This window comes from Gopherus evgoodei, chromosome 13 (genome assembly GCF_007399415.2).
Source record: "Gopherus evgoodei ecotype Sinaloan lineage chromosome 13, rGopEvg1_v1.p, whole genome shotgun sequence".
Lineage (NCBI taxonomy): Eukaryota > Metazoa > Chordata > Testudines > Testudinidae > Gopherus > Gopherus evgoodei.
Window position 1 is genome coordinate 5,807,594 of NC_044334.1, and position 27,968 is coordinate 5,835,561.

The following is a 27,968-nucleotide window of genomic DNA, read 5'->3' on the forward strand; positions in this document are numbered from 1 at the left end:
CTTTAAATGATGGCACCCTTGCCAGGCGCTGCCGGTGGTGCCACGCACTGTGGGTGAACCCTTATCGTTGCCAGAATGCCCCCTATGCTGAGGCTTTACAGTGTGCGCGGGGGTTTCATAGGAAAGCCCGTGCTTGGGAAGACTTCTCCCAGGTAGCTGTGGGGCTTCTCTGACCCATGTACAGGGGGTTGGCGGTGGAGAAAGGGAGAGAACAACAGGGGGCAGAGTCCAACCCTGCAGTTTACACATTATCTGCGGGCATCAGGCTGTGTGCTTAGCACTCAGAGGAGGATCTGGGCTGTGAACACCTCTAGATCCCCTTGCTCCCGCACACCGAGTGCACCGTGCCGTGAGATCAGCACGGCGTCTGGAACACAGGTGATGCCGCTCCATTAGCTGATCTCCAAAGAGAATCTCCTCCTGGCTGGGCCCAGAAGCACCTGGCACCCCCCAGAAGCCAGCGCCACAAGTCCCCCGAAAAGGGGGGGCACTCCAACCAGAAACAGCCCCGAAGCCCTTCCGGCCACCCAGTGGGGGTGCCATGCTTCCAGCCTGGGAGGGGGGGCCAGGCTAGGCCTGGGCACAGCTCAGAGTTGCCTGTGGGGGATTTTACGGGGGCCAGGGGAAGGAGGGGGCAGAGGGGGCAGACAGAGGCCTGTTAGGAGCTGAGGGGAAGCTGTGGCTGGTGGCAGGGAGAGGACCCTGGCACAGCAGACAGCCATTAACAGTATAGCTTGGCCCGGGCCTGGCAGGGTGGGAGACAGATGGGAAATGCACTCAGGGGGAGGGAGCGGCTCGGGGAGCAGGAAACAAGTGGCTGGGGAAGCAAAGGGCACCTGCAGAGAGGGCCCCAGAGACAGGGGCTGGGTTTTTACTTGAGGACTTGACCCACCTCCCAGAGAAACTGGTTTGTAATTCCCTGTCTGTCCACAGGCCCCCAGCCAGTCAGCTAGCCTGTCTCCAGCCCCATCGAGTGGGTTTTCTGTGGCAGGTATCAGCAATAGCTGGGGGAGAGTCTAGCCCCCAGCAGCAGCCCCCCACCCACAAGTCTAGGGGAAAGGGGATGTCTGCTGGACTGAGAGGTGTAAATCCTTCCCCATGGTGCTCGAGGGGTGTGGACATGCTGGGGGCCCTCTGGCACTGCGAGCAGAGTCGCTCAGGAGCCTGGGGATGGCGGGTGGGGGAAGAAGCCCAAAGTGGCTGGGAGAGCCGAGAAGACCAGAGAGGGAAGCCAAGCTTTAAACTGGGGCTTGCTTGGGCTTGGGGCTCCAGCCAGGCCATGGGCCAGCCCCAGCCAGATTGGTACCTTTTCCCCGAAGATCCTCTGGCAGATTCCATTCTTGGCCAGTTTCTCCTTCACCTGCCTGGTCAGCTCCAGGGTGTCCACCTCCCTGTACATATACATTTCGTACTGCTCTGGGGTCAGCGGTGGGACGGTTGGCTTGAGGGTGCGTGGGACATACGCCGGGTAATAGGAGAGGCGGCTGGCGCTCTGCGGCTCTGCGCTGGCCCCTTCGGTCTTCATCTCCACAGCCTTGTGGGGCTCGTCCTCGCCCGCAGCCAGTTCCTCCTCGCTGGGCTCCCCCCGTGGCCAGGCCCGCCCGTTGGCCAGGCTGGAGTAACTGGAGGAGGAGGAGAGGGAGGGCGACACCGAGGTGTAGGGCCGGCTGAATAGGCTCCTCTCCGACGCCCAGTGCTGGTCAAAGTAGGAGCCGGCGTCGCCTATCTCCGACTTGACCTTGCGGATGATGCTCTGCACGAAGGCGGCGGGGGACAGCACTGTCAGGGGGGTCTGCGTGGAGCTGGAGCTGGTGCCCAGCGTCCCCTCCTCCTGCTTGATGTAGGCCTGGACAATGTTCTGGCTGACGGCGGCCAAGGTGGAGCACTCTGTGGGCGGTGTGGCCACGGGCCTGCTGCCGGACTCGATCTCCAGCAGGGCCTGCTGCTGGGCCTGCATCTCCCGCCGGGCCTGCTCCAGGATGCTTTTAATGGCCTCTTCTGAGTTGCTGTTGCCGTTGGTGACCATCTGGGGAGCAGCCGAGCTCTTGGTTTCACCTGGGGATGGGGCAGACAACGCAGGAATGAGGGGGCAGGGAAATGGAACTTCACTGGGCAATGGGCAATGGGCGCAGCACCGCTGGCTGCAGGCTGAGGAAGGCCCAGGGAGGTTTTAGGCAGTGTGTTAGAACTACCCCTTCACTTCGTAGAGTATTTTGGAACGAAAGGAGCAGGGGCCTGGCTGGGTTGCGGAGGGCCAGCTCTCCAGGACCCAGCAAAGCCCATTCTCCACAGGAGATGGGACACACCAGGGACTGAACCGGGGACTCCCAGAGCTAAAAGCAAGAGCTGCATAGCTTGAACTAAACCGTGCTGGGGCTGTCACAGACCTGCATCCCCTATGTCACACACCCCCGCCAGTGGCAGGGGGACAAGCTCAGCACCTGCAGGGAATGCTGATGAGAAGTCTGCGAAATGGGGATACGTTCTTTTGTAAGGAGCTCTAAGATCTACAGCTGGAAAGCCCTATTAAGGCGCAGCAGCCCAGAGCCACAATGCTGGACTCGACACAAGCTAAGCCAATAGGATGAGCTGGTTGTAAATGCACTGAAAAGAGTGTACACATGATCCCTCCGGCAGAAACGAGCCAAGGGCTGCCCTACCCTTCCTGGGAACGAACAGTTGGAATATGTGTCAATGCGCTCTTCGTGGAGAGCCAGCCCTTGAAATCCCTTATGGGCGTTCGTGTAAGGAGCTGAGGATGTGGGCCCTGGTTAAAATACACGGCACTGAGTCCCTTTAACACCACCACCAGCATATCTTGATATAAGAGCTATGTTTGTTAAAAATACTATTATTAATAATAAACGTGGTGCTTATATACAAATACGATTATATAGTATAGGGTATTTCAGGAGGAACTCTGGGATGCTGTTTCTATATCTAGGAGAGCCAGGGTGGGTGAGATAATATCTTTTATCAGACCAACTTGTTGGTGAAAGAGACAAGCTTTCGAGCTTACTCAGAGCTCTTCTTGTCTCTTTCCCCATCATAACTTAGCCCAGTAAAAGATAAAAGATATGACCTCGCCCATTCTGTCTCTCTAATATCCTGGGGCCAACTTGGCTACATCATCACTCCAAACAACAATGGAAGTTATTTATAGATCTGTGCACCCTACATAGGAAAAATTGCTAAAAAGCATTGTAACTTGACTCACTAAGGTGTCATTCACTGTGTCACCCTGTGCAGTGTCTTCTGCAGAGATCAAAAGTTGAATGTTCATGAGTGGAGAGGGAACAAAGCCAAGCTATTTTTGCAGGTAGCATAAAATCTTTGAAACTGCTGGGTTATGTAACTGTGACAAATGCAATCTAATGACAGCCTGCTAATATGCTGGCGAAGGACAGGGAAAGCTTTTCCATTGTACTCCCCTATTTTCATTTGCTTCAGCTTTATGAACCATGTTCCCTTTGGGGCTGAAACTTCACGACATATTACGGAGTAATTGTGTAAACTGGGCACCCCAAAATCACTAGCCACTTTGGAAAATCCTGGCCCTAAAGTCCAGAGGGGGATTTAGAACGCCATGCAAATATTTACATAAAGAATTCAATTAATCTCTATTAATGGGATACATGGCTAAAACCATAAGAGTCAGGAAAGGCAAATGTTTCCAGGAGCAACAGGTTCTTAGCCCCATTATACATTGTGTACACACATAGGGAACAGATTGTTGCTTGTTTAGTGAGAGGCAGCAGATGTCTGGGGCCCTCCAGTGGAGGAGAAATCAGCAATGTGGTATCTAGGGATACTCTGACTGTAACTTGTTTTATTTACACACATACACCAGCCTTGAAACAGAGGGGGTCATACCGCACGCAGAGAAATCCCTTCTTTCTGGGTTCGCAGCCCATCTCAATGCCTGGTTCCCAGGGAGCAACTCTGCCTCAGGAATTGACTCCACTCAGGCTTGGTCTACACTAGCACTTCTGTTGGTAAAATTTTGTCAGTCAGGGAGTGAAAAAAAACACCTCCCTGACCGACATAAGTTTCACCAACAAAAGTGCTGGTGTGGACAGCATTATGTCGGCAGGAGAGTTTCTCCTGCTGACACAGCTAACGTCACTTGTTGGGGGTGATTTAATTACGCTGGCCAGAGAGCACTCCTGCCAGCAAAGAGTGGCTAAACAGGAGACCGTTCAGTGGCACAGCTGTAGTGGTAGAGCTGTCCTGCTGTAAGGTCTGTAGCGTAAACATAGCCTCAGAGATCAAGGCAGAGAGGAAAATCTCTGGTGCTCCCACACCAGTCTCTCTTCTGAGCCCTGCATAATAAAACTAACATCCTGACACAGAGCATATCTTCCCAAGACTGAACATTTGCTCGTATGCCAAGGAAAAGAACTTGGAAGATTATGTGTAACAGCGCCACCTGGGGACATGCACCATAATAATGTTTTTCAGCAAAACCAGCAATATATTACACCGCATGTTAACTACAAAAAGATAGGAACAGAATACAATGCATAGGTGCAGCAGGGCCAAGATATAGGTGCAGCTCCAACTTAGTCTAGTCAGTCACTGAAGCAGTCTGTTAAACATGGTTTCGGGTGTCACATCTGCCCCTAAAAGGCCCCCTTGCCAATATCTGTGGGTTCATAATCTCATTTTCTCATAAACTAGGTTTCCTTTCCCTTGTTGGCATGTGAAAGACCCACACAAACAACGGGGGAAACTGACCAGTCCCCGCACACATTTATGTATGTTGTCAGCCCCAGAACAGAGGGACATACCAGTTTGCAGGGAAACTGACTAGACACAAAGTGCACCAAGTAACCAAACTGAAAATAGAAAAATAACTCCCTTCTCTCGGCTCTCTCAGCCATTTTAGGGTTCCTTGAAACAAGAGGAGCTGAACAGTTTCCAGATGGAGGGGTGATAACCTGGCTGACATCCAGTAGCTCAAGCACTAGACTGCGAGTCGGGAGAACTGGGCTCTAATCCCGAGTCTGTCACTATGACCTGTTCTGTTCTCTTGGGCAAGTCACTTTGCCTCACTTTCTTCTCCCACCTTTTCTATTGTCTATCTAGACTGTAAACTCGCTGGGGCAAGGACTCTCTCGCACCACGTGGCTGTACGCAGCCTAACACAATGGGGCCCTGATTTCAGCTGCAGCCTGCAGGCACTACCATAATACAACTAATCATCTAATTCTGAACGTTGCCTTTGACCCCTTAAATTCTACAATTCCCATTTTAGGATTTGATCTCTGCAGCTCAGTTTTTTGCATTTCATTTCCTTGCCTTTTTAAAAAACTGCCTCTGCTTCATATCATTAGCACGTAAATCGTCCCAGTCTGGATGTGATGTTCGCATCTTGTTGAAGTTAAGGGGGTAGGAGAGTTTCCACACTGGCTGCTATTGTGTGACTGGAGTCAGTTTCCTGAATTCCTGGATGAATATGGCAGCAACCTAGCTGTCTACATGATGCATCTTGTATCTTCACCACGGAAAATGATTTCAATTGTTTTTAAATTCTCCCATAACTCAACCCCAGGTGAAGAGCTTTTCCTTGAATCTTCTTAATAAAATTCACCTTTGGGCACACATCTATCTTTAAAAATGTCAGCTCTATTGGGACTGATTTTTAAAGTCACAAGCACACAAAATCAGAGAGTTTGTCTGGACGTAAGTGCCCAGAAAAGCGTATGTTTTGCCACACATATATACAGCCAGCGTTCAATTTCTACCACTGCAAACTAAATCCCATAAAAGATAATGCCAATATGCAAACGTTTGTTTTCCCTGTCTGTTTTTCCACCATTCTCATCTAATTTAATTCTTGGGGATTCTGCTTTCTCAGCAGACTACCTGTTTTAAAGTATTTTACTTCTTGTAATTGACTCTGAACACAGCTGGTTTAATGATTCCTTGTGCCATATGGATCGTACATTCTCATTTAATCATCTGTTTCAGGGAAAAAAGGTTAGATTCGAAGTTTTTAAAAGATCACATACCACAGCAACTCCATTTACATTTGCCCTTGTGCAGGCAGGGAGGTGAAGCAGCTCTCAGAACCGAGGAAAACTGTTTCCTCTCTCACAGTATTTAAATGGTTTGTTTTCATTGCTCTCCTCTACTGTCAAACTTAAACTGAAGGTTTAATTTTTTATTACAACTGTGCATGTGGATTCAGCAAAATGACATCGTCTCGGTTCTACTAAGAATCAGATCCAACCCAGTAGCAAGATAATGCTGCTCCATACCAGATTATTCTTCAAAGACATGAAACTACAAGGAAAGCCCAATTATGGAATTACTTCCAGAATCACTTCTATGCCTGTGTCCGGCAGAGGGCAGCATATGCAGCATACCTTTCAACAGACCTATTGGAAATGAAGCTTTGCATTTTATACATACCATGCTCAGGGCTAAGTAGTTCAAAGACTACCAGGGAATTCAGTTTAAAGGGATGCTTCCAGATTAAAAACTCTATGGCCAACACTTTCCAACCTAGATGCTTAAAGGTAGGCTCCTAAATCCATATGTATGGTCGGCACCTCCACTTTAGTACCCAAGTCGGACAATTTTGGCCCAGAAGGTTTTCAAAAAGAACGAGTGATTCTGGGCTTCCAACCTGAGACATCATAAACGGGGCCTGGTCTTCAGAAAGTGTGGAGCAGTCACCTTCTGGCAGTCAGACCCCACTAGGCACTCAAAATGGTGGGGCTGAAAAAACCTTTCGCCCCTACCTGTGCACAAACTAACCCAGGTGATGAAATGGAGAGTGTGTGTTGGGTTTTCAGCTGCTCTGGAGTTACTTTATTGGTGGCATTTTCCCCCTTTCAGGGTTTTCTCCAGCTTACCAATGCTGAGGGGCGGGTTAGTTTCCCTTCCCGACACTCTGTGTGCGAACACCAAGCTGCAACGTGAGACGCAAGGAAGGCAGGGGACTGTTCCCCACTTTGCTTGGCTTGGAAGGAGCAATAACCCTCGGGGTGGAGGACACACCATGAAACTGTCACAAAGCTGCCTCACCCCGGTGACCACATACTAGAAAGGTACTGGGGATACTATTACTGTTCTCATTATTCATTATTTGTGTGGCTGTCAGATTCACACAGCTGAGCCCTCCGTTCATTTCCTCCTCCGGCACCTGCAATAGTTTTGCTCATTTAGCAAGTCCTGGATTCCGTTTTCCAGGTGAGGTATCTCCAGAGGAAAAGAACAATGAGAGAAGTGGGATCCCAGGCGCTGCCTCTCTTGGCTGTCTCAGCTCACAGACATCGCTTTGTCTGCTTGGCGGTGTAAATCCCAGGTACGCACCGAGGAGCACACACATCTGTGTGAGGGAGCTTCGCCTGGCTCCGTGATTTCTCCACCTACCTCCCTTCTGAGACTCAATCTCCTTCTTCGCTTGTTCCAGGATACTTTTGATGGCATCGTCAGAGCCGGTTTCTGGAGTTCTAATCCTCGGCGTAATGCTACCTGATCAAAGAGGCATGATAACAGATTTGTCACTTGCGCTGTTTTTACAAGCTCAACTAGTATGTCAGGAAGTATTTACGGATGCTCATGTTCAGTTATTTTTAGGAACGCCGGTTTTAAGGAAATGTCGCTCCCCATTAGTCACTAGCAAGACTGAAGAGAGGCCAGGTAACTGGCTGTCAGTTTTTGCCTCGTTCACTTCCTACACCAAGCAGCATGGCCTAGTCCCCCCTCCCACCGCCCTCTCGTTTGAAGGGCATTGAAATCCCATTCGCAACAAAGGCAGGACCATACAAATGGGGCAGGGATGCTGGAGTCGGGGAGGGGGATGTCATACATTGTGAATTAACTTCGCTTCTGAGGGAATAAACTCGAGGGGGATTTCACAGGGCTGTGTTCTCAGCTGAGCTTACCCCGCCAGCACCGTTTGGCCAGGTGGTAGGGGCACAAGTGCACGAGGGATTAATCCTGGCTCAGCTCCCTTCCCCTGTGCAGGTGCTGAGGAGAAGGGCTGGGGAGGTACAGGAGGCAAAGTGCCTTTGGAAGCCTCAGGCTTCACGGCCAGGGGGGGTCATAGGGCTGGGCTGGCCCCCACTTGGTGAATCTTCTGCTTTTGTGTTATAACCGTTCTCCCCGCTGGCTGTGACTGCGCCCTCCTGCTGATCTTCCCCGGCCTTCCTCCCCTGTCACTGGCAGACAGGCCAAGGGCACTGAACTACCAGGCCTGCTGTCATCAGGAAGTCAGTGATCAGTGTTTGCATGGAACCCATCAGGTGCTCCGATGCCTAGACACCACAGTGATGGGCCCAGGAGAGGCGCTAAAGACCTGCTGTTTGCTAACACGCCCATTCTGGGCCTCAGCTCAGGCACATGTTGCCTTGTCTACACTAGATTCACAAGCGGTGCTTTAGCATGCGCTGAACTGGCCAAGCTAAAAACCTCATAAAGAGCCGGAGCTTTACCTCAGCCTGCTTAGCGTGTGTCCAAGGCAGGGCCCTGTCTGCACTAGGCTTGTCACACCCGTCAGGATACACTAGCTAACGCATGCGAAAATCCCTCCTCAGGCCAAGTCTAACCAAGGCCCTGGCAATAAATAGCGGCGTCCAGTCTCCACAGTATGAATCCGATGCCTGCCACCGGCTCTAGATTGAAAACGTCGTGAAACGCCTCCACAGAACTGACATTCCTACGGTGCCTTTCAAAGGAGCTGCCAGAGGCCTGGCTTCAGTCCCGGATAAGGCCTCTTCGCCTTTCGCCATGCCAGTGAAATACATCCGCGTGCTACAGGCTCTCCCAGGAATGGCCCAGCCCCTGGATCTTACACTAGCAACACGGCAGCAGGATACTTTCGTTTGTTAGGGTGGCTGCCCGGGTCTGTCTAAACCCTCCAGCCACACTGACAAAAACAAATGGCTCTCAACTGCACGCAGTTTTCAATTAGCCTGACCATAACTGGGCTTGGTTTCCAATCTGCTCAGAAGCCACGTGGGTTTTTATCTTCTGTGATTTCACAGTACGTAGATCAAGGCTCATGTACCTGGGGGAAACTGACCAGCATCGCTAGTGAGGAATAGCTATTGCAGAAGACCTGTGCCGGTATGATTGAGCTGTTCTGGAATAACTCCGCGGCGGAACTGCTCTATTCCAGAATAAAGGTGATTTTATTCTGGGACAATTACTCCGAGAACAGATCAGACAGACACCTGTCAGGGAAGGTCTTGGTATACCAGGTCCTGCCTCCGTGTGGGGTGATGGACTCCTGAGGTCCCTTCCTGCCCTATCTTTCTCTGGTTCCAGAGCAGCTCTGCTGGTCAATTTCCCCAGACAGACCAGCCCTTAGAGACAAAAAAACCACTTTCCATCTCTCATGGCTCCTGAAGCAGAATGAGCCAAGTGGGTCTTACCTTGATTGCAGCCATTACCATTTGCAATGCTAACAGACGCAGTGGGGTAGCCCCTTCTCCCCTACCCCTCGTAATGTGCCACCTCCGGTACACTAAAGACCGGGGAGCTCATGTGACTTCTGCGATACCAGGCACCATCTGGGTATTTGGTGGAAAGTACCGTACTAGAGGCCATGTAAAGTGTAGAAGCGGCTGGCTGGAGAAGTGTTTCCTGAGAAGTAGGACAGAAATTATTGCTGCACTAGGTGACTGCATGAGCTGCGCACTCTCCAGTCCTCCCCTGGACCCTCTATGGACTCTGAATGCTGCAGGTTTGGGGTGGGTACCCTCAGTTCTCTGCTTTTCAGGCATCTCCATTTGCACTGCCTGGGCCCAGCTTTGGCCCAGCAGGCTGAGATTTCTAATGTGCCTGGTAAATGCTAACGCAGGTCATTTCCAGAGAGAGATGAAGCCAAAACAACGGTACCGCACTGATCTGACACACCAAGGTTAGTGCAGGGGGAGCTGTGAGAGGATCAGGGACCAAGGGGTTAAAAACGAGACATCTGGAAAATGCTGCTAGTCCCAAGCCCCCAGAGGACCTGAATCTGCTCCCAGTCGCAGCAGCAGCAGGTCAGTGAGTCGCTCCAGTGTCTCACACAGAGAAATCCACAGCCTGCCTGTCAGCGGGAGGAGAAAGGCTGCAGCAGGGCAAAGTCTGCAAGGGACCAGGGCCTCATGGACAATGGAGCAGCAGCATCTTGAGTCTCATTTTATATTGTCTGGTCAGGGTCCTGCCCCTTGTCACACAGGAGCCAGAAGATCCTCTCACCACTGAGCTGTACGCAGCAGATGACGCTAGGTGATCTGTACCCCGCAACGTTCTGGTTTATCACTGGCAGAGGGCACTGATTCTATCAATGGCTTTAGCCTATGGCGTAATGTCATCTGGTGCGTTTTTAGGGAGCCGAGTCTGTATTTGTTCAACTCTGAATGGCCTGGAGCTGCAGGCAGCCAGGCACTAGAGAAATACAGGCCAAGTTCAGCTCCTTAATAAAAGTGGCTCCATTTTGTCCAGAGATGCCGAGCACCTGCCTAATTCTCATGTTGCTAATCTGAAAAGGCAGGAACATCCCATCCTGCCTCACAGGAAAGCTGCTTGGTCTTGTGGTTAAAGTACAGGATTGAAGAGCCAAGCTACCTGGGTTCTAGTCCCAGCTCTGACATATACTGTGTGTGACCTGAGACAAGTCATTTCCCCTCTCGGTGCCTCAGTTTCCCCTGCTATAAACCAGGGCTAAGATTTCCCTAGCTGAGAGTGTTTGCAACACTCCCTTGCATGGATGTGCTAGAGAATTGCTCAGACTGTTTATTAAATAGCTGAGGTCTCACGTCAAGACTTTGTTATTTTGACAAAACATTCTCCTGAACATTGACTGGGACTCCCTGAAACATTACCATGAATAATTAAATGCCACTCATCAGAAGAAATGAATAAAGCGCATTCAGTGACGCAGCCCCTCCAGATTTGCTTTCAATTATTATTATTCACCAGGCCCCAAGCCTCCCTCCATGCTCACAGAAGTCAACGGTAGAGATGCTCAGCACCCTGCAGAATCGGACTCTAGGCTGCTGTTCACGGGCGTTGGGAATTGGGGCTGTGGTTCCTTCCAGCTGCTAGTGCAAAGCAGGGAGTTTTCCCTGGGTCGTAGCCCAGCAAGGCAAAGTGAAAATCCTACAACTGCCTTCCCTCAGCTCACAGAGCGTGAGAGCCGACCCCCTCCAGGCCACTCACCTCGCTGGCGCACCTGAATGGTCCTCAGCGCCAGCACGTTCTGCTCATCGGAGAGGAACTGCTTCATCTTGATGAACGGCTCCTTCCCCTTCACTGTCAGCTTGCGCCAGGGCTTGGGCCTGGCCAGGATCTCGCTAACGGAGCCCTGCGAGAGCCCCAGGACGTAATGGCCAAAGACGCGCTGCCCAATGTTGTGTTTCAGCAGCTGCTCCTTGACTTGGAAGGCGATCTCGGCCGTGTCCAGCTGCTCCTCGTCGGCCGAGCTGGCACTGCTACCTTCCGACTGGTCGCTGGGTGGGCTCGAGTCGCTGGTGGGGGTGGTGTGGCTGGGGTTGGTGGGCAGCAGGGGGCCTTTGGCTGTGTAGAAGGGGGAGGGGAAGGCCAGCATGCTGCCGTTCTCGCTCTTGTACGCTGGTGGAACCATTTGCTTGGGGAGCAAGGCGTCCGTCGGCAGCCGCTCGCCCGCAGCCATGCTGGGGAAAGGGGACAACGAAAAAGTCCTCTGGGCTTCCTGGGCCACGGTGGGGACCAGCAGAGGCTGGAGGGGGCTGAGGGAGGCAGGGTCTTCCCCAGGGAGCTGAGAGAGCTGCTGGGGAGACGGGTAGGACTGCTCCGGGCCCACGGAATCCTTCACCAACTCGTCCTCAGAATGATCCTCCTCTAGAGACGAGAGAGAGAGAGACACACACACACACTACAGCGCAGGGCACTTGGGTTGCGGCCAGTGCTCCCAGCCAGGCAGCAGGGACTGCGATACAACCTTTGTCGCCGGCATGGCCGCACCATCCAGATCTTCGCTGTGGCTGGGCATCGTGCCTGATTCTGAGCTCAGGGCCCTCAGCGCCCGGCCAGCTACAGGGGACAGGGTGGCCGAGTGACTCCAAGCTGGGTGGAGCTGAGCCTTATTTCGTTGAATCCAGGCCATATTTGGCCCCGTAGGGGCTGCCTACACTGCAATTAAAAGTCCACGGCTGGCCCGTGCCAGCTGACTGTGCTGTAGATGTTTGGCCTCGGCCTGGGTGAGTCCCAGACCTCGGGCTCTGTCCCAGAACATTTACACAGCAATTAAACCGCTGCTTAGCCCGAGCCAGCAGGCACAGGCCAGCCATGGACATCTAATGGCAGTGTCGACGTACAAGCGGGACAAGCCCTGGCTGCACATGCAAAGGGAGAGGCCAGCCCTCCCCCAGAGACACGGGATGCCAGCTGAGGAGCTCCTGCCATCAGCCCTAAAGCAGGCACAGCTGGGGGAGGGGCAGGGCCGAGCCTGGGCCAGCCGGCCCGCAGGTTCTCGCAGGCCTTTGCCCGACAGAGAGCTGTGCCCCCGAGGTGAACCTCAGGACAATGGCTGTGCTGGACCACCTGTCTAAAGAAGCCAACACACCTTACAAACCCGGGGGAAGGGCTAGCGAGGAGGAAACGGCAGCCCAGGTGGGGAAGGATGGTCTTGGGGCTAAAGCAGCGGCTTAGGCCTCTGACAATTTGGGTTCTCTCCACAGCTCTGCTACAGACACCTTGTGTGAGCTGGGACGAGTCGTAGCCCTGCTCTGTGCCTCAGTTTCCCCAACTATATAATACCTCTCCCCTGCCTCAGGGGGTTGAGAGGCTGTTCTGGTGTTTACTCAGCAGTCTCTGATAGAGGGAGCTGTCCTTAAGGCGTAGCAGTTTCAAGGAACCAAAGGGAACTAGGTATCCCATTCCCCAGGACTGTCAGTGACTGCCCACGGATGAGTCGATGGGAGAGTTTGCAGTGGGACCCAGGAGTCCTGTACACACCCAAGGATGGTTCCAACCATTAACAATAAATACATTGGTGGGGAAGGATTATAAATATAAAATCAACAATGAAAATTGCACGGTTACAATAAAAAAATAAACTCGGTGGCCCTACCAGTGTTGGCTAAGAGATTTGGCTTTTCCAAAATGTATTTCTGGGATGAATAGAAAGATTCTTTGTCTAGAAGCAGCGCCTCGTCCGATTTCGATATGCTCTGAAAGAGAGAGAGCAGCGGTTGGGAATGTTTATCGATTGCCTGGAGAGGAAGGATTTTGCTACCGATTCTTAGCAGGTCCCGAGCAGATTCCGGCACTTGCCTGGGGAAGGCTGCAGTTCGCAGACGCCAGCTTCATGGCCTTCAGGATGCTGGGAGAGAAACAAGACAGGGTTAGTCCTGCTAATTCTCCCCCTTGATTGCCAGTCAGATCAAAGCCTGACATACAGGGAGATGGCCCGTGAGGTCTGGACAGGAGGTCCGCTCCGTCCCCTCCAAGCACTGCCTTTGAAACCGGGGGAAGGTTTTTTAATTAACGGCTGACGTTTCCCATCAGAGCTACTGGCACAGCTTTTTCCTGCCGTGCTGCCATCGAGCTGCCGAGCTCCATGCTGTGTGACATCCTCACTACATATCTGCGGGTGACCTCCATGGGCCCAGGGTCAGGACACATCAGCTGGGGGGTTAGGCTGCTCTCTGCCTTCGGCGACAGGCTGGCAAGTGTGCTACAGAGCTGCGGTGCCTCCCAGCTGGCAGCTCCAGGGAGACATCTGGGGGAGCCTGGCTCCACGCAGCTCAGAGCAGCCTGCGGGGCTCTCAGCGCTCCCGGGTGCACATACACCAGCCAGGCACGTGGGCAGGGAAGGGATCGCGCGCAGCTGCGGCCCTTACCTCAGCTCAGTTTTAATCTCCTCGTAGTCCGACTGGGCCTGCAATTTCTCTTCCAGCTTCTAAACAAGGAATGAGAGTGAAACAAGAGTCAGACTTGCTTGGTCTTTCCCCCAGCTCCCAGCTCCACGCCAGCTAAGGATGGCCCAGGAGCCTTCGCTACTAGAGCGCCTCCACATTGTCTGTCTGCAGTCAGCCAGCTGCCGCCGAGTGATGGACCAGCACTTCCTCCCCGGCGCGGACCTCGGCTGGCGAGTCAAGCCACCGGGATGCCGTGCCAGGGAGACAAACCGATTAACTCGACAGACCCACAGCCTCACAACCGCCGGACCCCGGTTTGGGCCAAGCCTCAGTCCGGGGCCCTGTGACATGCAGTACGTGGTGCCCATGCTGTGTGGTGAGCAAGGATAATTTGCACAGCACCCAGCAGCTCCCGTTAATGTCAGGGGTCAGAATGTCTGAGAATCCAGGGCCACCAAACCCATTAGCCTGAGTCTATGAGCTGGTTTAATAACCCATTTCCCCTCCCTTGGCCAGCCCCGTACAGCTGTGGTCAGTTCCTACTTGAGGGGGCCACTTAGGGATCTGGAGCAAAATCAGTACTTGGTCCTGCTAGTGAAGACAGGGGGCTGGACTCTATGACCCTTCGGGGTCTCTTCCAGTTCTAGGAAATGGGTATATGTCCATTATATTTATTTTATATGGTGCACTGAAGATGCACAACATGAAATGGTCCTGATCCCTTTGAACTGACGTGAATGAGAGGCTCTGTCACCTTCTTGCTGCTGCGTGCATGTGCAAAGAGAAGAACATGCAGCGCTAATGCACAGCAGCAGCCTTATCATTGCCAGGGAAGGACATGCGGCCCACATGCAAAATAAACTCATCCAAGGGGGGGCGGGGACATCTAATGATGGTGATTAGTATATTGGGCTGGGGGTGGGGGTTGTGCCCAGCATTGTGCCGGCAGGATAGCTAATCCCCTCAGGCGAGTGTGAGCTCATGGGCTGCTCAGCTGCCCCACAAAGAGAGGGGCTCAGGCCCACAGCTTCATTGGCTTTCCTGGAACAAGGCTGATTTACCTCAGCTCACGCTCTGGCCCATGCCCTGGAGCATGACTCGCCTTGATGGAGATTCTCTTTCGGCTCCAGCAGCAAGGGCCTGTTTCTGATCTCACCAAACCCAGTGGGACTCTCTTGACTTCAGAGACGTCTCTCCTGATTTACACCACGTCACTGAGATCAGAATCAGGCCCATACAGCGGTTGTCCTCGCCCCTCGGATTGTCTCTGTTTACAGAGGGGCAGGGATGGATTTCCCCAGGGGATTTCCCCATCCCCTCCAGCGCCCTGCTCAGCACTTCACTGTGTATTTTGCAGGCGCTGGAGGGGATGAGGCAGGCAGCCACCCCCTGCTGGAAGGCCGGAGCCTTGGTTCCTACTTGGAGGGACAGAAAGGGGCACGTACTTCGATTGCTTCATTCTTGGCCGTGAGCTGCCGCTCCAGGTCTGCGATTTGGTTGGCCGAGGACTCTTCCAGCTCTTGCAGAGAGTTCTGGAGGTGCTGAATGTCCTTGAGGAGTCGGAGAATCTCCCGGTCCTTTGCCGCCAGCGCAGCCTCGAGCCTAGGCCCTGAGCACAGCGAATAGTTCACTTTATCCTGCAAGGAGATCGGGGCAGCATTAGCCGTCCACTCGCGCTGCCCTGGGACTCTGATCAGAGCCGAGCCGGGCTGGCAGCCCGAAAGCTCCCGATTCTAGCCCACGGGTTATTGTGAAATAGCCACCGCATGGTGCTACCTGCTGCTCCCCAGAGGTCGCTGTAGCTCTGCTTGCTGTGTCGTGGCCAATTACACTCCATCATTCGAGGGAACAGAAGACGGCGTGACCCATGCCCTACGTCAGCTCAGCTGCTCCATTTCAGCAGCTGTCTTGAACGGCAATGGAGCCCCTGGGCTCTGTCTTGCAGAGCACAAGCACCGGCTTTGGCTTCACTCTGGTTAGCTGCCAGCTTCACAGCCCATGGGCTAGGGTATCATCTGAGAAGCTAGGGTCGAGGAACCAGATTTTCAGATCACTTCTGTTCCCAATGTTCCACCTGGCCTAGCGATTTTGGACACACATTTATGGTATTACAGGGGATCGGGGAGCTGCACTATTCCTTGGGTGGTTTTATGTCACCGTAGCACCCTTCCAGGATTGGGCTAGTCCAGGGGTTGGAGAAGCCCCTGGCATACCTGAGACAAGCCTGGAAGTCAGTCTAAGTTCCAGCAGCCTCCCTGGCATGCCCTGCACTGCAGCCCAGCCACTGCGACACCAACCCTCTGTCCCAAGGCTTGCAAGGGGCTCCTCGAGAAACAGCCTTATGGCTGCCTTCCATAGTGTCCGCACCGGGGGAATCCTCCCCGGGCCAGATCCTTCACACCTCACCAGCCTTTTGCCATGGCATCAAGGGGCCAAAGCAAGGGTGAGATCAGAGATAAAAAGGCAAAGTCCCCCAGCTGGCAAGCTGTGACACTGAGCAGGGAGGGGCGTTGCCTGAATTCCGGGGGCTGAAGGGGGCAGGGGAGGGAAACATGAGGCCAGACACAGACAGACACAAGTCTAACTCGGTGTCTCCACACTAGGGGATGATTTATTGCTGAAGGACTAAGCCAGGGCAGCCTCTGCTGGGCAAGGCCTTCTATTGACAGAGGATATAGACGGAAAAAGAAACAGATATTTAAATGAGCTTCCTAGAGGCAACAAAGCAGCTGGAACAAGGAAGCCAGAAGCTGGGAAGGAAAGCACCAGGAGCGTGCACACACACAGATTTTTATATGCTCGTTTTCATTAATGATGCGTTAGCCTGTCTTTACAAACCGCAAAGATCCGGGGCTCGGGCTGATTAACACTCCTCGTGCAGTGCGTGAGACCCAGAATTAATACCTATTTCTATCGCTCGAAAGGCCTGATGCTGTGAAGTGCTGAGCCCCAGGAACACCCATTGCTAGAGCAGGGAGTGCTCAGCGTGATGCAGGATTGGGTCCTGGGGCTTTTACCTGCATCTCTGAACTCAGGAGACATGGGGCTTGATGCAAAGCCCAAGTGATCCAGTGGAAAGGCTCCCATGACTGCAGCGGGCTCTGGATCCGGTTTGCCAGCAGCACATGCATTATCTACTGCAACAGGAACCCCCTTCGTCCCCAGCCATGTGCAACTGAGGCCTAGGCCAGGCTAGGCAGGGTTTGCTGGGATTCCCATGCTAGTACAAGCTATATCGGCAAATGTATTCGCTGGTGCAGCTGCATCTCCATTGGGAGGGTCTGCGGGTACAACTATCCTGGTACAGTACAGCTCTGCCTGTACAGTTACACTGGCAAACCACACACTAGGCCTGGGAGAAATCCAGGGTTCAGCCTAAAGCACTGTGACCCGGGACTTTCACTAGCCCCAAATCCATCCCAACAGAGCAAAAGGCTGGGAGGGGAGAGGGGGGACGGACATGGGAGGGAAAAACTGCTAAAAGCACCAAAGACGTTTCGAGCTCCTCTGGGTGCTTCTCTGGAGTTTCCAGCAGGAGGTTCTGCTTGGGCTGGCGTCTAGTCAGCAAGAATCTGACATTTCCCACCCGGATTCTGTGCAAAGGGCCCATCCACAGTGGGGTAACGCCGCTGATTCGGGAGCAACAGAGTCTTCTACATGACCTGCATAACATTAGAACGGAGCCAGAGAGGGAGGGTTTACGAACCCCCCTTGGGATAAAGGCAGCTGTGTGCTTCACAGGGATGATTTTGTTTCATTGGCAGTAGCATTTTACCTGTCTGATGATGGACTTATAATGTCTAATTGGACACACACACACACACCCCTTACACAGTTCCTGCTAGCCGAGGCCCAGTTCTCCAAAAGTATTTAGGTCCCTGTTAGGTGCCCTTGAGGATTGGGGCCTGAACACTTATACACACACTCTATGGCCCGCTTGCTGCACGGGCTTCCAGCAGCAAAGGTGCTTCATTTATCGCCCTCTGGAAAACCAAGTCCTTCCGAAAGCAACGACGGGCCCAGTTTTTGGTTCCTATGTCACTTCTCAGCTATTTGCAGGTGCACACGTGAAACCCACCCCATGTGCACAGGCCACATGGGCCCTGGCACAGGGAAGTTTTAAAGAGCACTGGAAAACCGTGGCCCTCGAAGTTTCCTATGCCCCTGACTGCAGACTCTGGGTCAGCTCCCCAGCTGGCATAGGTCGGCCTGGCTGCAGTGTGGTCTGTGGAGTCAGGGCCGGCTTTAGGACATGTAGGGCCTGATTTGAAAGAGCTGCTGCCGAAATGCCACCGAAGACAGCGGTGGCAATTCGTCATCAATTCAATTGGTTGCCACTGTTTCTGGCCGCACTTCAGCAGAGGGTCCTTCCTTGGCAGCAGTTGTGTTCCGGGGCCATACCTTGTGGGGCCCCCTCTTCCGGACACTGCAGGGCCTTCTGAGGCGTGGGGCCCGACTCACGGGAATTGCGGGAATCGGCCTAAAGCCGGCCCTGCATGGAGTGAAGCCAGTTTCCCGCAGCCGAGGCTCTGACCTGCTGAGTGCCATTCTTCCTGAAATTCACACTTCTGTCCCTTACCCCGCTGGGTCCTTGTGGAGAGCAACAGGCCAGGCGAATGGAACTATTTACAGATGCGAGCTGCTCCCGCAGGCTCTCCACCTCCCTCTGGGCTGCCTCCGCTCGCTGCAAGGGAAGAAAATGACGTGCGTCAGCAGGGCTCTCTATTCCGCTGAGCTGGCCAACCAGGGACACGCCGGAGGCTTTTCCTGTGCTGAGCTTTTCGCCCAGGCCTAAAGCTGCATGGCCAGGGGAGCTGGGGGTGCCTTGGGCGCTTAATTTGTAATGAAAGAGGTGCCAGGGCTTAAGCAATTGTTTTTACTTTCATAACTGGTGCAGCAACTCCAGCGGCGCCGGGACCCTGACCTGCCAGGCTCTGGCACAAATTAAGCATTGGCCACCCTGCGATAACACCGAGGTGGGGTCGAACAACACTACAGCAACGACCCAGGCTCTGGGTACGCGGAGCCCAAACTGCCTTTGTTAAGAGTCTAGCTGCTGCCTGCCGCAGTCAGGAAGCAGATGGTGAAAGCCAGACGAGGTGGTTAGCAGGGTGCTCACCCCTAGCAAGTGCCCACTGCTTCCACTGGTGTCGAGGGGATGTTAGCCTCTGTGCGGGTGAGAGAACAGACTGCCTGTATGGGCTCCCTGTCCACATGGATTTCAGCTAGCCAAGGGCAACAGCCAGGAAGTGCACAAGGTTCTCGGTGTTTGGTGTATTCAGACCCAGGGGTCAGTGGTGGCCCGTTACAGAAACAGGGCTGGCCACGAGGTCCTGGTCTGGATACAAACTTCCCCAAGTTTAGATTTGGTTTGGACCCTGATATCACTTCAACGTGCTACTTAATGCCATGCAGCAGCACAGGTGCCACTGTGCCTGAACCCACGTCCTAATCACCTGTACTCGTTCACAATGCCGGCCGGGCACAACACTGGGCGTGTCCATCCCTCTGTCCCAACCAAATCCCAAGGTGGGTAATTACTTCCTGCTCATCTAAAACACTTCCTTGTTCCAGTTAGACATTGTTTTCTTCTCTTCCTGCCGAAACTCTTGTTTAGTGTAGCTGTGCACTGTTAAACAGCTGCTACGTTCCACCCCAGAGGTGACCGCCTTTCAGTGGTGGGCAAAGTGGTCCCACACATAGTTTGTATGTCATTGAAAACACAGTATCAGAGGGGTAGCCGTGTTAGTCTGGATCTGTAAAAGCAGCAAAGAATCCTGTGGCACCTTATAGACTAAACAGACGTATTGGAGCATGAGCTTTCGTGGTTGAATACCCACTTCGTCGGATGCACCAACGAAAGACACTGACTTTTTCTGCATGAAAGGCCATATCTACGTGTCAATTGCTACTGACAAATATCATGCCTAATTTGTACATACATTTTTGTGACTTTAAAAAACCCAAACCCTCATGGAAATGTATTAAATGAGTGGTAAATACTCCAGAAACGTACACAGCTCTGAATGCATTGTTTTGCTGTAGGCCCCAGGCAGTTAGGGTAACCAGACAGCAAGTGTGAAAAATCAGGACAAGGGGGGTGGGGTAATAGGAACTGATAAGAAAAAGATCCAAAAATTGGGACTGTACCTATAAAATTAGGACATCTGGTCACCCTACAAGCAATGTCTCTGCCTTAACCCCCCCGGATACTGGGGCTGATGGTTTATAATACTGATGACATTTGGACTATGGTGGCATGTCCCCACTAGCAGTGTGATAACTAAAGCACAAACCAAAGAGATCAGGTCAAACTTTGCTGTCAGGGACACCAGGGCTGTCTCCAGTGCCCGAGTGACCAAATCCAGGTAGTTTTAAAGAGCATTGATGGGTTCACAAGGAGTCTCCTTCTGCATGTCTCCTGGTAGAGATTAACAAGCGACCATGTCGCTCAGAGCCATGGCCACCAGATTTGGGTTTAGTTCCCTTCACCAGCCCTGGGATTCAGCTGCCAGAGCTGTAAGGAGATCGCATGTTCACTGAGTCAGTTCCCCCATCCCGAGAAGCCCCAGGGCGGCAGATCCAGCAGGACAGATACAAAGGCTCCGGTGATGCAACTGACATGGACAGAGCCAGGACAAAAGGGGGAGCGTTTAGCATGGCCACTGCCATCAATGGCTGCGGGACTCTGCACCCACCTTGATCTGCCTCCAGTGCCCCTGCTGCAGAATGAATCACCTCAGTCCCTGGATAATCACAGGGAGCAAAGGGAAGGAAATCAGTTATTTGGGCCGCACCAGCTCAATATTCAACGGAAAGAATTTCTCCTTACCTGATTGGCTTTTTCAAGGTTTGTCATGATCATTGCTACTTCATCTGCCCTGAGACAGCAAGGCAAAAAATAAAATTAGTTGGAAGGCAGCAGAGTGTCCCCACAAACATCCCATTGTGTTAATCATCCAGGTGGCTTTTTAACACTTATTTGAAATATGGTATTTTAGCCATCTGTGTGCAATATACATAACACAGCCTTGCAAAACTGTCATGGAAACATACCGACCTAGGCACAAAATCTTCTCACCTGCCCCTACAGCGATGTGGCTGATGCAGGGATCGATTGATGAAGAAAACACTAAAGATATTTCACTCACCCATCAAAAATAACATTCCCACCCGACAAGTGGAATTTTGTTGGGCTGGCTTAATGCTCATCCAAGGTGCCAGACTGACAGCCCTGGTGACCAGTCTGCTGGTTACCCACAGGTCAGGTACTACCTGGGTAGCAGTCATGCTAACCTCCCCGCCCCACCAAATCAGCTCTGGAGCGACCACCTCGCAGGGTTAACAGGAGTTCAGTCTCCGCGGCCCAGTCAAGCCTTGGCGTCTCTGCTAGACTGTCAGCAAGAAGGCAGTTCGTGCCAGCTATGATGCGAGTGTTATGCAGTGGGCATCTGTCCATTAGGAACTGGCCGCAGGCCATCCCAGCTCGTTTCATGCCGGACAACAAACAGCCATGAGACGGGAACAATTTCAGGTCATTAACAAGCCATGCCTATACGTGAGGGGGGGATCTCAACATGAAAGGCTTCTTCTTCCACTGCCAGTTCTCTGAGCCACCCACGGCCTCCAAATTATTTCCAAAAGGCTGCTTGATCTCGGGCTGTTTGTCAATGAGGAACATTTGCATCTGTTTAATTACCTCCCACCCACTATTTCATCAGTTGCTGAGAGCTGCCACAACTGCTCTGTACATGATGGCGGATTTGTTTAACGTAGGAGGGTAAATACTCAAAGTTTCCCATTTGTGATCTCCAGTCCCAGCCACACAACACCCACTAGCTGGTGAATTAACAAGAGAGAAACAAGCCAAATGAACGCGAAGGGGGAGTCCAAAATGTGACACCGGAAGATGCAAAGATACCAAGGGATGGGACAAGACCTTTTTTCATCCCCATCATTCCGTGCATGGCGGCTGCAATCCTGATCAAAGGCAAAATCAGTTATAGCACCGCGTGTACAAATGGCATATCAAATTATCAAAGGACATCTGCTGTGGTATGATATGATTAAGTGTTCTGACTCTGTTGCATAATGGAAATGAGTGAGAGTGTGTGTGTGTGCGCGTGAGAGAGAGTGTGTGCAAGCACGCTGTTAGCAAGACCAAACGTTTGAACAGCTGTAAATGCTTGGCAACCTCCACGGCTAGCGAGAGCCAAAGGGAGGGAAAAGATGTTCCTGACTCATAAAAGTAAATGGCACCCGACCAACAAAAAGAAGAATATACTACATTTAATGAAGTGGAGGAGCCCGTTAAACACAATCCAGTGACTGTGCTCTCCCCTGCCATTGGAAGACGGCTCAAGGTGTATTTGCATGTCTGGAAGGACTTGGGAAGGTCCAGCGATTTTTAGGAAGAACTGATTTTACCTTATTATAATGCCTGAAGTTCAGATCTACAACAAGACTGTGCAGAAGTTGGAGGGTCTTTGGATCTGGGATCTTATTGGAGCTCCCTCTCTGGCAGAAAACCTAGGAACCTCGACGCCCCACCTGGGACTGGCTGACTTCCCAAGTCACTTTCTCAGACAGTTGAAACTGCTCCTGAAATTCTGGTCTTTTCTTTGCTGAGTCTGCCCCTATCCTCAGTGCCATCTTGCCATGGTGAACATCTATGCCGTGCCACCCAAGTCTGCCCTTGGATATGTGGATGCAGCCAATGGGTAAAGCTGGGATTAGAACTTGGTGCCCCCTCATTCCATCCTTCAAGCTCAAACCATTAGAGCATCTCTCTGAGGCCTGGCTGACGCGGACTGAGAAACCACCTGGCCATGGCATCTTTACAATAGCTCACTTGCTCATGAAAATGACCCAGATCCCTGTAGGGACCCCAAACTCAGAGAGAATGGAGTAGTCTGCTGATAGCTGATCTAGGGTTTGTTGCATCAGTCTCAGAAATATCCCCCATGAAGGTGATTCTTCTGGGACCTGAAGAGATGGCTGGCTAGCTCTGTGATGCTGCTTGGAGACCTTCAGCTGCTATGGTTCCTTTGCTCTGCTCTGGTGGTGAAAGACTGGATTAAATGCAAGGGGACTCTTCCAATGGCACAAAATTAATACAGACATCCCTGTCACCCCCACTCCCACTTCCTGGCAGGCAGCATGTACAGAATATGGCTGGAACTGCCTCGGGAGATCACAGGCTGCTGGATGAAATGAAATGCTGACCAGGTACAGTTTAGGGTAGCCCTGAGGCTGCACCCAGTTGGAGTGGGGGCCGATCTGGGGGAGGAGTAAAGGTGGTGTGATGTCACAGCTGCCCGGCCGCCTGGTGTGGTGCACGGAGTGAAGCTTGGTTAGAGGTGAGGATCGAGCCTCCAGAAAGGTGGTGACAGTGACGTGTGAAGATATACACAACCCAGCTCTATATCCAGTGGCAAACAGCTGGCCAGAGATATTTGGCAGTTGGTTTAAGTGATTGGTATTAGCTCCACCATAGAGTGCAATGCCCTGGCATCAGGAATGTGGGGATGACGGGCCTTGTTCCAGCTCGGTCTCTCTTGACACATCTCCCATGCAACCCGAAGGCCAGACCCTCCTCCAAGGCTGTGACCAGACACAATGTCTCTGCTTGGACTGTGCACAGCTTTGGTCAACAGACAAAACCGAATGACTTACTTTGAAGCCGCCTCTGCATCATATTTACACCGCAGGTCGAGCTGCTCCGTCTGGGTCGCCTTCAGCGCTGACCAGATGGAAAATCAAACAACACACAGTAAGTACAAGGAGATTTACTGGTGGCTGGTAAAGCACCGGCTGGTTGGAAGGTAGATCAAGCAGCCTTTGGCAGGCTCCCACTCAGCCCTCTGTTCTGCTGCCGTTTATTGTTTTTAATTTTTATTTCAACTGATGCAAAACCAAGATGCAAATAAAGACAATAAAACCAATAGGCTTTAAAAAATAGTCACCATGTTCCTAGACTTTAGGACCAGTTAATAGATTTTCGACCCAAACCTTTTTGGAGCTCCTGAAACATTCAATTAGCCTCTGTGTTGTTAGCAAAGGGATGAACATTTTTCATGCACCAGCGACTTTCTGGGTTCCCACCAGCAGCAGAAATAGAGCGTGAGAACCAGAGAAATTAAACCTGGAGAGATCTAATAGGCCCATTCCTCGCCCTACAGTACAGACCAGATCTTCAGCTGCAGTGAACCAAAGTCGCTCTGTTGAAGTTAATGGAGCTGCATTGATTTATCCCAGCTGAGGATCTGGCCCTCTCTCCCCTAGTTCATTATCCACAGTAGTTTCCACTCTCATGGGGAGACCAGAATCTGATACGGTCACAAAGTTATTCCTGGCAATGGGGCCAAAGCCTGGCCCTACAGAAGCCAATGGGAGTGCTGTCACTGGCTGCAGTGGGGGTCAAGATGGGGCCCAATTTTCCTCCACTTCATTTCACCTCCAAGCCTCGCTGTGCTGCCTTGTACCAGCCTGCACAGCTCGTCCTCTTCCATAGCACCCCGATCTCCTCCTCTCTTCTCCCTTGGGTGACCATAACCCAGCCAGTGGCTGTTTGTTCAAGACCTTTAGCAGCTGCTTTTCCTGCCCAGTTTGCCCTTCCTCCTGTACCATGGCCCTGGGTGTTCCAAACACAGGATGTGAGCGTGGCAGAGCCCTGAGTGTGTCCACACCTTTGGGATAGCCCCACAGAGATGGGGTGGGCAGCGTGGCAGGGCAAAGGGGCATGACAGTGTCTGTGCAAACGCCTATAGGCAGCTATTGACAACAGGCTACAGGGCAGCTCTGCGCACCAGGAACACAGGAGAGTGTCTGAGGCCACAAACACATACACTCAGCAACTCCCTGCTTGCAGCCCCCTCCAGCCGCAGAACCAGAATGGGTGCAATTCCCCCCTCTGGCAGGGGGACTCAAGGGGGAGGCACTCAACCCTTGGGGCCACTATGTCCTTAGGCACAACTAAGTCAATGGCATCACACTGGCCTAGTGGCTAGAGCACTGACCTGGAGCCCAGAAAAGCTGGGTTCTATCCCTGGCTATGCTGCTGCCCTGATGGGTGATCGTGGGCAAGTCATGGCCCTCCCTGCCTCAGTTTCCCCATCTGTAAAATGGGGATAATGACATTGACCTCCTTTGTAAAGCCCTTTGAAATCCAGTTCCCACTGAAGTCAGTGAGACTCTCCCTGTTGACTTTACTGAGGGTAGCATCAGGCCCTTACTTTGGTAGGGTTGGGCTAGGCAAACAAATCAACGTGAACGTGGTCCACGCGATAAAGGCCAGAGAGGTGTGATGTGCCCCTATAACTTATTCTCCTCTTGGTGTGCACATGTGACCCCCGGCTGCTCTGCCAGGAGGGCAGCGTTGTCCGCGCACTCAGGGGAGAAGAGCCAATGCACCACTGACCTTCCCCTATATCTGGATCAAGGGCTCAGGGACCCACACTGGGCGGGACTTTTGGACGTCACATCTGTCAATACCTGCATGTAGCACTTTGATCTTTTCTTCTGCTTCCCCCAGCCTAGCCGCCAAAGTGATCTGGGCTTCCTGCAGTCCCCTGTGAAGAGAAGGGTCCGTATCAGTGATCTCCTTCTGTGCTCATACACAGCTCACCCTTGGCCAGCATGAGGCCTTCCAGCAGCCATGGGGGCTGGCTCTCAGAGACAGCCAGAGTCACTCCCGTTCTGCTCTTCCAAGGGTAGGGAACGCACGAACAGCTCTGTTTCATCCACGAGCTGCTCATTTCGCTTTTTTAACACGTACTTAAACCCCATCATTCAGAAGTTTCCCTAGAAAATTTATACGCCTATTGCAGCCGAGACATTTTCATGCCACTAGAATTGTCCGCATTCCATTAAAAACCTCTATTTCCAGGGGTTTATAGCCCCAACCGTAAAAATTCACTTCAGGCTGGAAAACTTGGCATGTTGGATCTCAGCCTTGAAATAAATTTCTGGCTAAAAATTGGTGAAAAGAATTAAAGATCTACCTATAGATAAATAAGAGAGAACGAGCGAGAGAAGAGAAGAAAATCCATTTGGCTATTATGGAGTTCCTCTAAGAGTGGAAAGGAACCAGAAGCAAGTACATGCCGTTAATGGACTCCTTCACTCTGCTAAGACTCTAGGGCTGCTGTGTTCTGCAGCACAACTCACACACGCTCCAGACCCCAAACGCTGCCACTGCAGACGCAGGCACTGTCTAAACAGTCCATGAGGAATTTGCACTAGCCAGACTTTGCAGATGCACAGGGTGCCAGCCTCACTGCTGACCCGGGGGATGGCAAAGCTCCGTGCCGTGTGTAACCGTCGCCCGAGCCAATGATCAATGCAACGAGTTGACATAATAGACCTTCCTGGCTCTGAAGGATTGGTCACCACCTCCTGGGTCAGTTACTTGCAAGCTAACAGCTAGGCAGTGCTTTGAGAATCTAGGTTTTCAGGACCCTCTAATCGCATACGTAACTAATCCAGCCAGTATTGGGCACATCTGAAATACTCTTCCTCAGCTAGAAATCTGTGTGATCCAGAGAGAGACAGCAGCTGTGGAAGGGTTTCTGCACTGGAGCAAAGGTTACATATCAGCACACACTCAGCCTCGACACTGGGGGCGCCCAAGAGTGGCTGGTAAAGGTAACAGGGGAGCGGAGCGTGAGCACCCCTTCCCACCAGCCAAACCCACTAGTGTTGGAAGGGGGCAGAGCAGTGCTCTGGGACAGTGTCCCGGTGTGCCATCGTCCCTGGCAAATCTCCAGAAATGAATGCAGACTCAGTCAGCCTCAGCACCAGGGAGATTTTGCTCTGTACCCTGCAAGCGACTCCTGACGTGGTCGAGGGAATAGAGCCCGTGCATAGGCACAGGTCGGGAGGCCACGGCAGCTCAGCTCCAGTGTGGCTGGCCTTCCAGACATACAGTCTTGATGCCTCGTTTGGGGCACCCACATGATTGGAAGCCATGACTCACGGTCCTCTGCAGTCCTGCAAACCCTGTCTGGAGCAAATGATTCATCGGGGACTGGGCAAGCTTTAGCATGGCGTTGCCCCTCCCTTGGGCTACCCCATGTGATCCAGCCCATTATCGGGGTGGCCTTCCCCACCTCCTGTTTCATTGGAGGTGTTGGCTCGACCAGACAGACCTGCACCATGCAATGAACAGCTGCGGGGCAAAGATCCAATGAGCAGCAGCATCATTAGCAGGGAGTCCGTAATGCTGGATTCAATAGCCACAGCGCCAAAGCACAGGCCATCCAGCCCCCCAGATCCATTGAGTCTGTGGCAGCTCCTCAGCAACCAGGACATTCAGATCTAGGAGTCAAAACTGAGGTCAGCACTTCCCTCTCAAGCACTGGCACTGGCCCTGGGTTCCCCAGGCACATGCCAACACCCCAATAGCCTGGGCAGTTTGGACTCCAGCTGTACTCAGCCCAGCCATGGGCCAGCAGAGACTGCACTGACAGGTCCGTACAGAGCATATCTGCTTCCTCAGCCCCCCTCCAAGCCCTCTTGATAGCTGCTGTCACAGCATACTCCAACAAGACACGTCCTCGAACAGCCTGACCATGGTGTCACGGCGCAGTCTGCACCGTGGCTCTCCCTGGGGGCCTGTGATAGAGTTTATTCCACTTAGACTCTCTGTCGGTCCAGTGACTGGAAAGCAAGGCCTCCACGTGGAATCTGACTCATCTTGAGAGTTACCTCCCAGAGGCCCCAAACGGCCTTCCTCTGCCTTGCAGGAGTCCCTTAACAGCAAAACAGGCTGAGTTCCACTGTGCAGGTGGAACACACTAGAGAGAGAACCTGCTAAGGAAGGAAAGGCCTTGCCCTGTGTGTGCTGTGCTGGATGGGATCCCATCTCTGGTAGCGTACGTAGTAGTGGCAGGCCCAGAGATGGATGTGAGAGGGGCTCCTGGGTAGGGCCCATATTTTCAGAAGAAGCCAGTAAACCTGGGTGCCCACCTTGAGCCCCTCCAAGGCCTAGATCCTCACAGGGCTTTAGGCGTCTAGCTTCTGCAGCCTCGATCCCTTGGAGGATCTGGGCCAAAAGGTCTAATTTTCAGAGGCGCTGAGCACTCTCCACTCCCAGTGAAGTCCCTGTGAGCCAGGCCCACACAC

The 27,968-nt window shown here is 52.5% G+C and overlaps 1 protein-coding gene across 4 annotated transcripts in view; it reads right to left on the bottom strand.

The window, feature by feature from the left end:
* The window catches only part of CUX2 (cut like homeobox 2), a 225,559-nt gene that overhangs the window by 21,292 nt on the left and 176,299 nt on the right, over positions 1–27,968 (bottom strand). For all 4 annotated transcript variants that reach the window (XR_004002945.1, XM_030582565.1, XM_030582564.1 and 1 more), the window contains 11 exons: positions 25,338–25,414; positions 23,520–23,586; positions 20,677–20,725; positions 18,424–18,528; positions 15,290–15,481; positions 13,827–13,885; positions 13,258–13,306; positions 13,055–13,154; positions 11,164–11,823; positions 7,384–7,485; positions 1,307–2,055 (listed from right to left, as the gene is read on the bottom strand). Coding sequence is in view for 3 of the 4 variants with exons in the window: in XM_030582565.1 (XP_030438425.1) it covers positions 1,307–2,055; positions 7,384–7,485; positions 11,164–11,823; positions 13,055–13,154; positions 13,258–13,306; positions 13,827–13,885; positions 15,290–15,481; positions 18,424–18,528; positions 20,677–20,725; positions 23,520–23,586; positions 25,338–25,414 (2,209 nt within the window). In the remaining variant the exon portion in view is untranslated. The remainder of the gene's footprint in view (positions 1–1,306; positions 2,056–7,383; positions 7,486–11,163; positions 11,824–13,054; positions 13,155–13,257; positions 13,307–13,826; positions 13,886–15,289; positions 15,482–18,423; positions 18,529–20,676; positions 20,726–23,519; positions 23,587–25,337; positions 25,415–27,968) is intronic.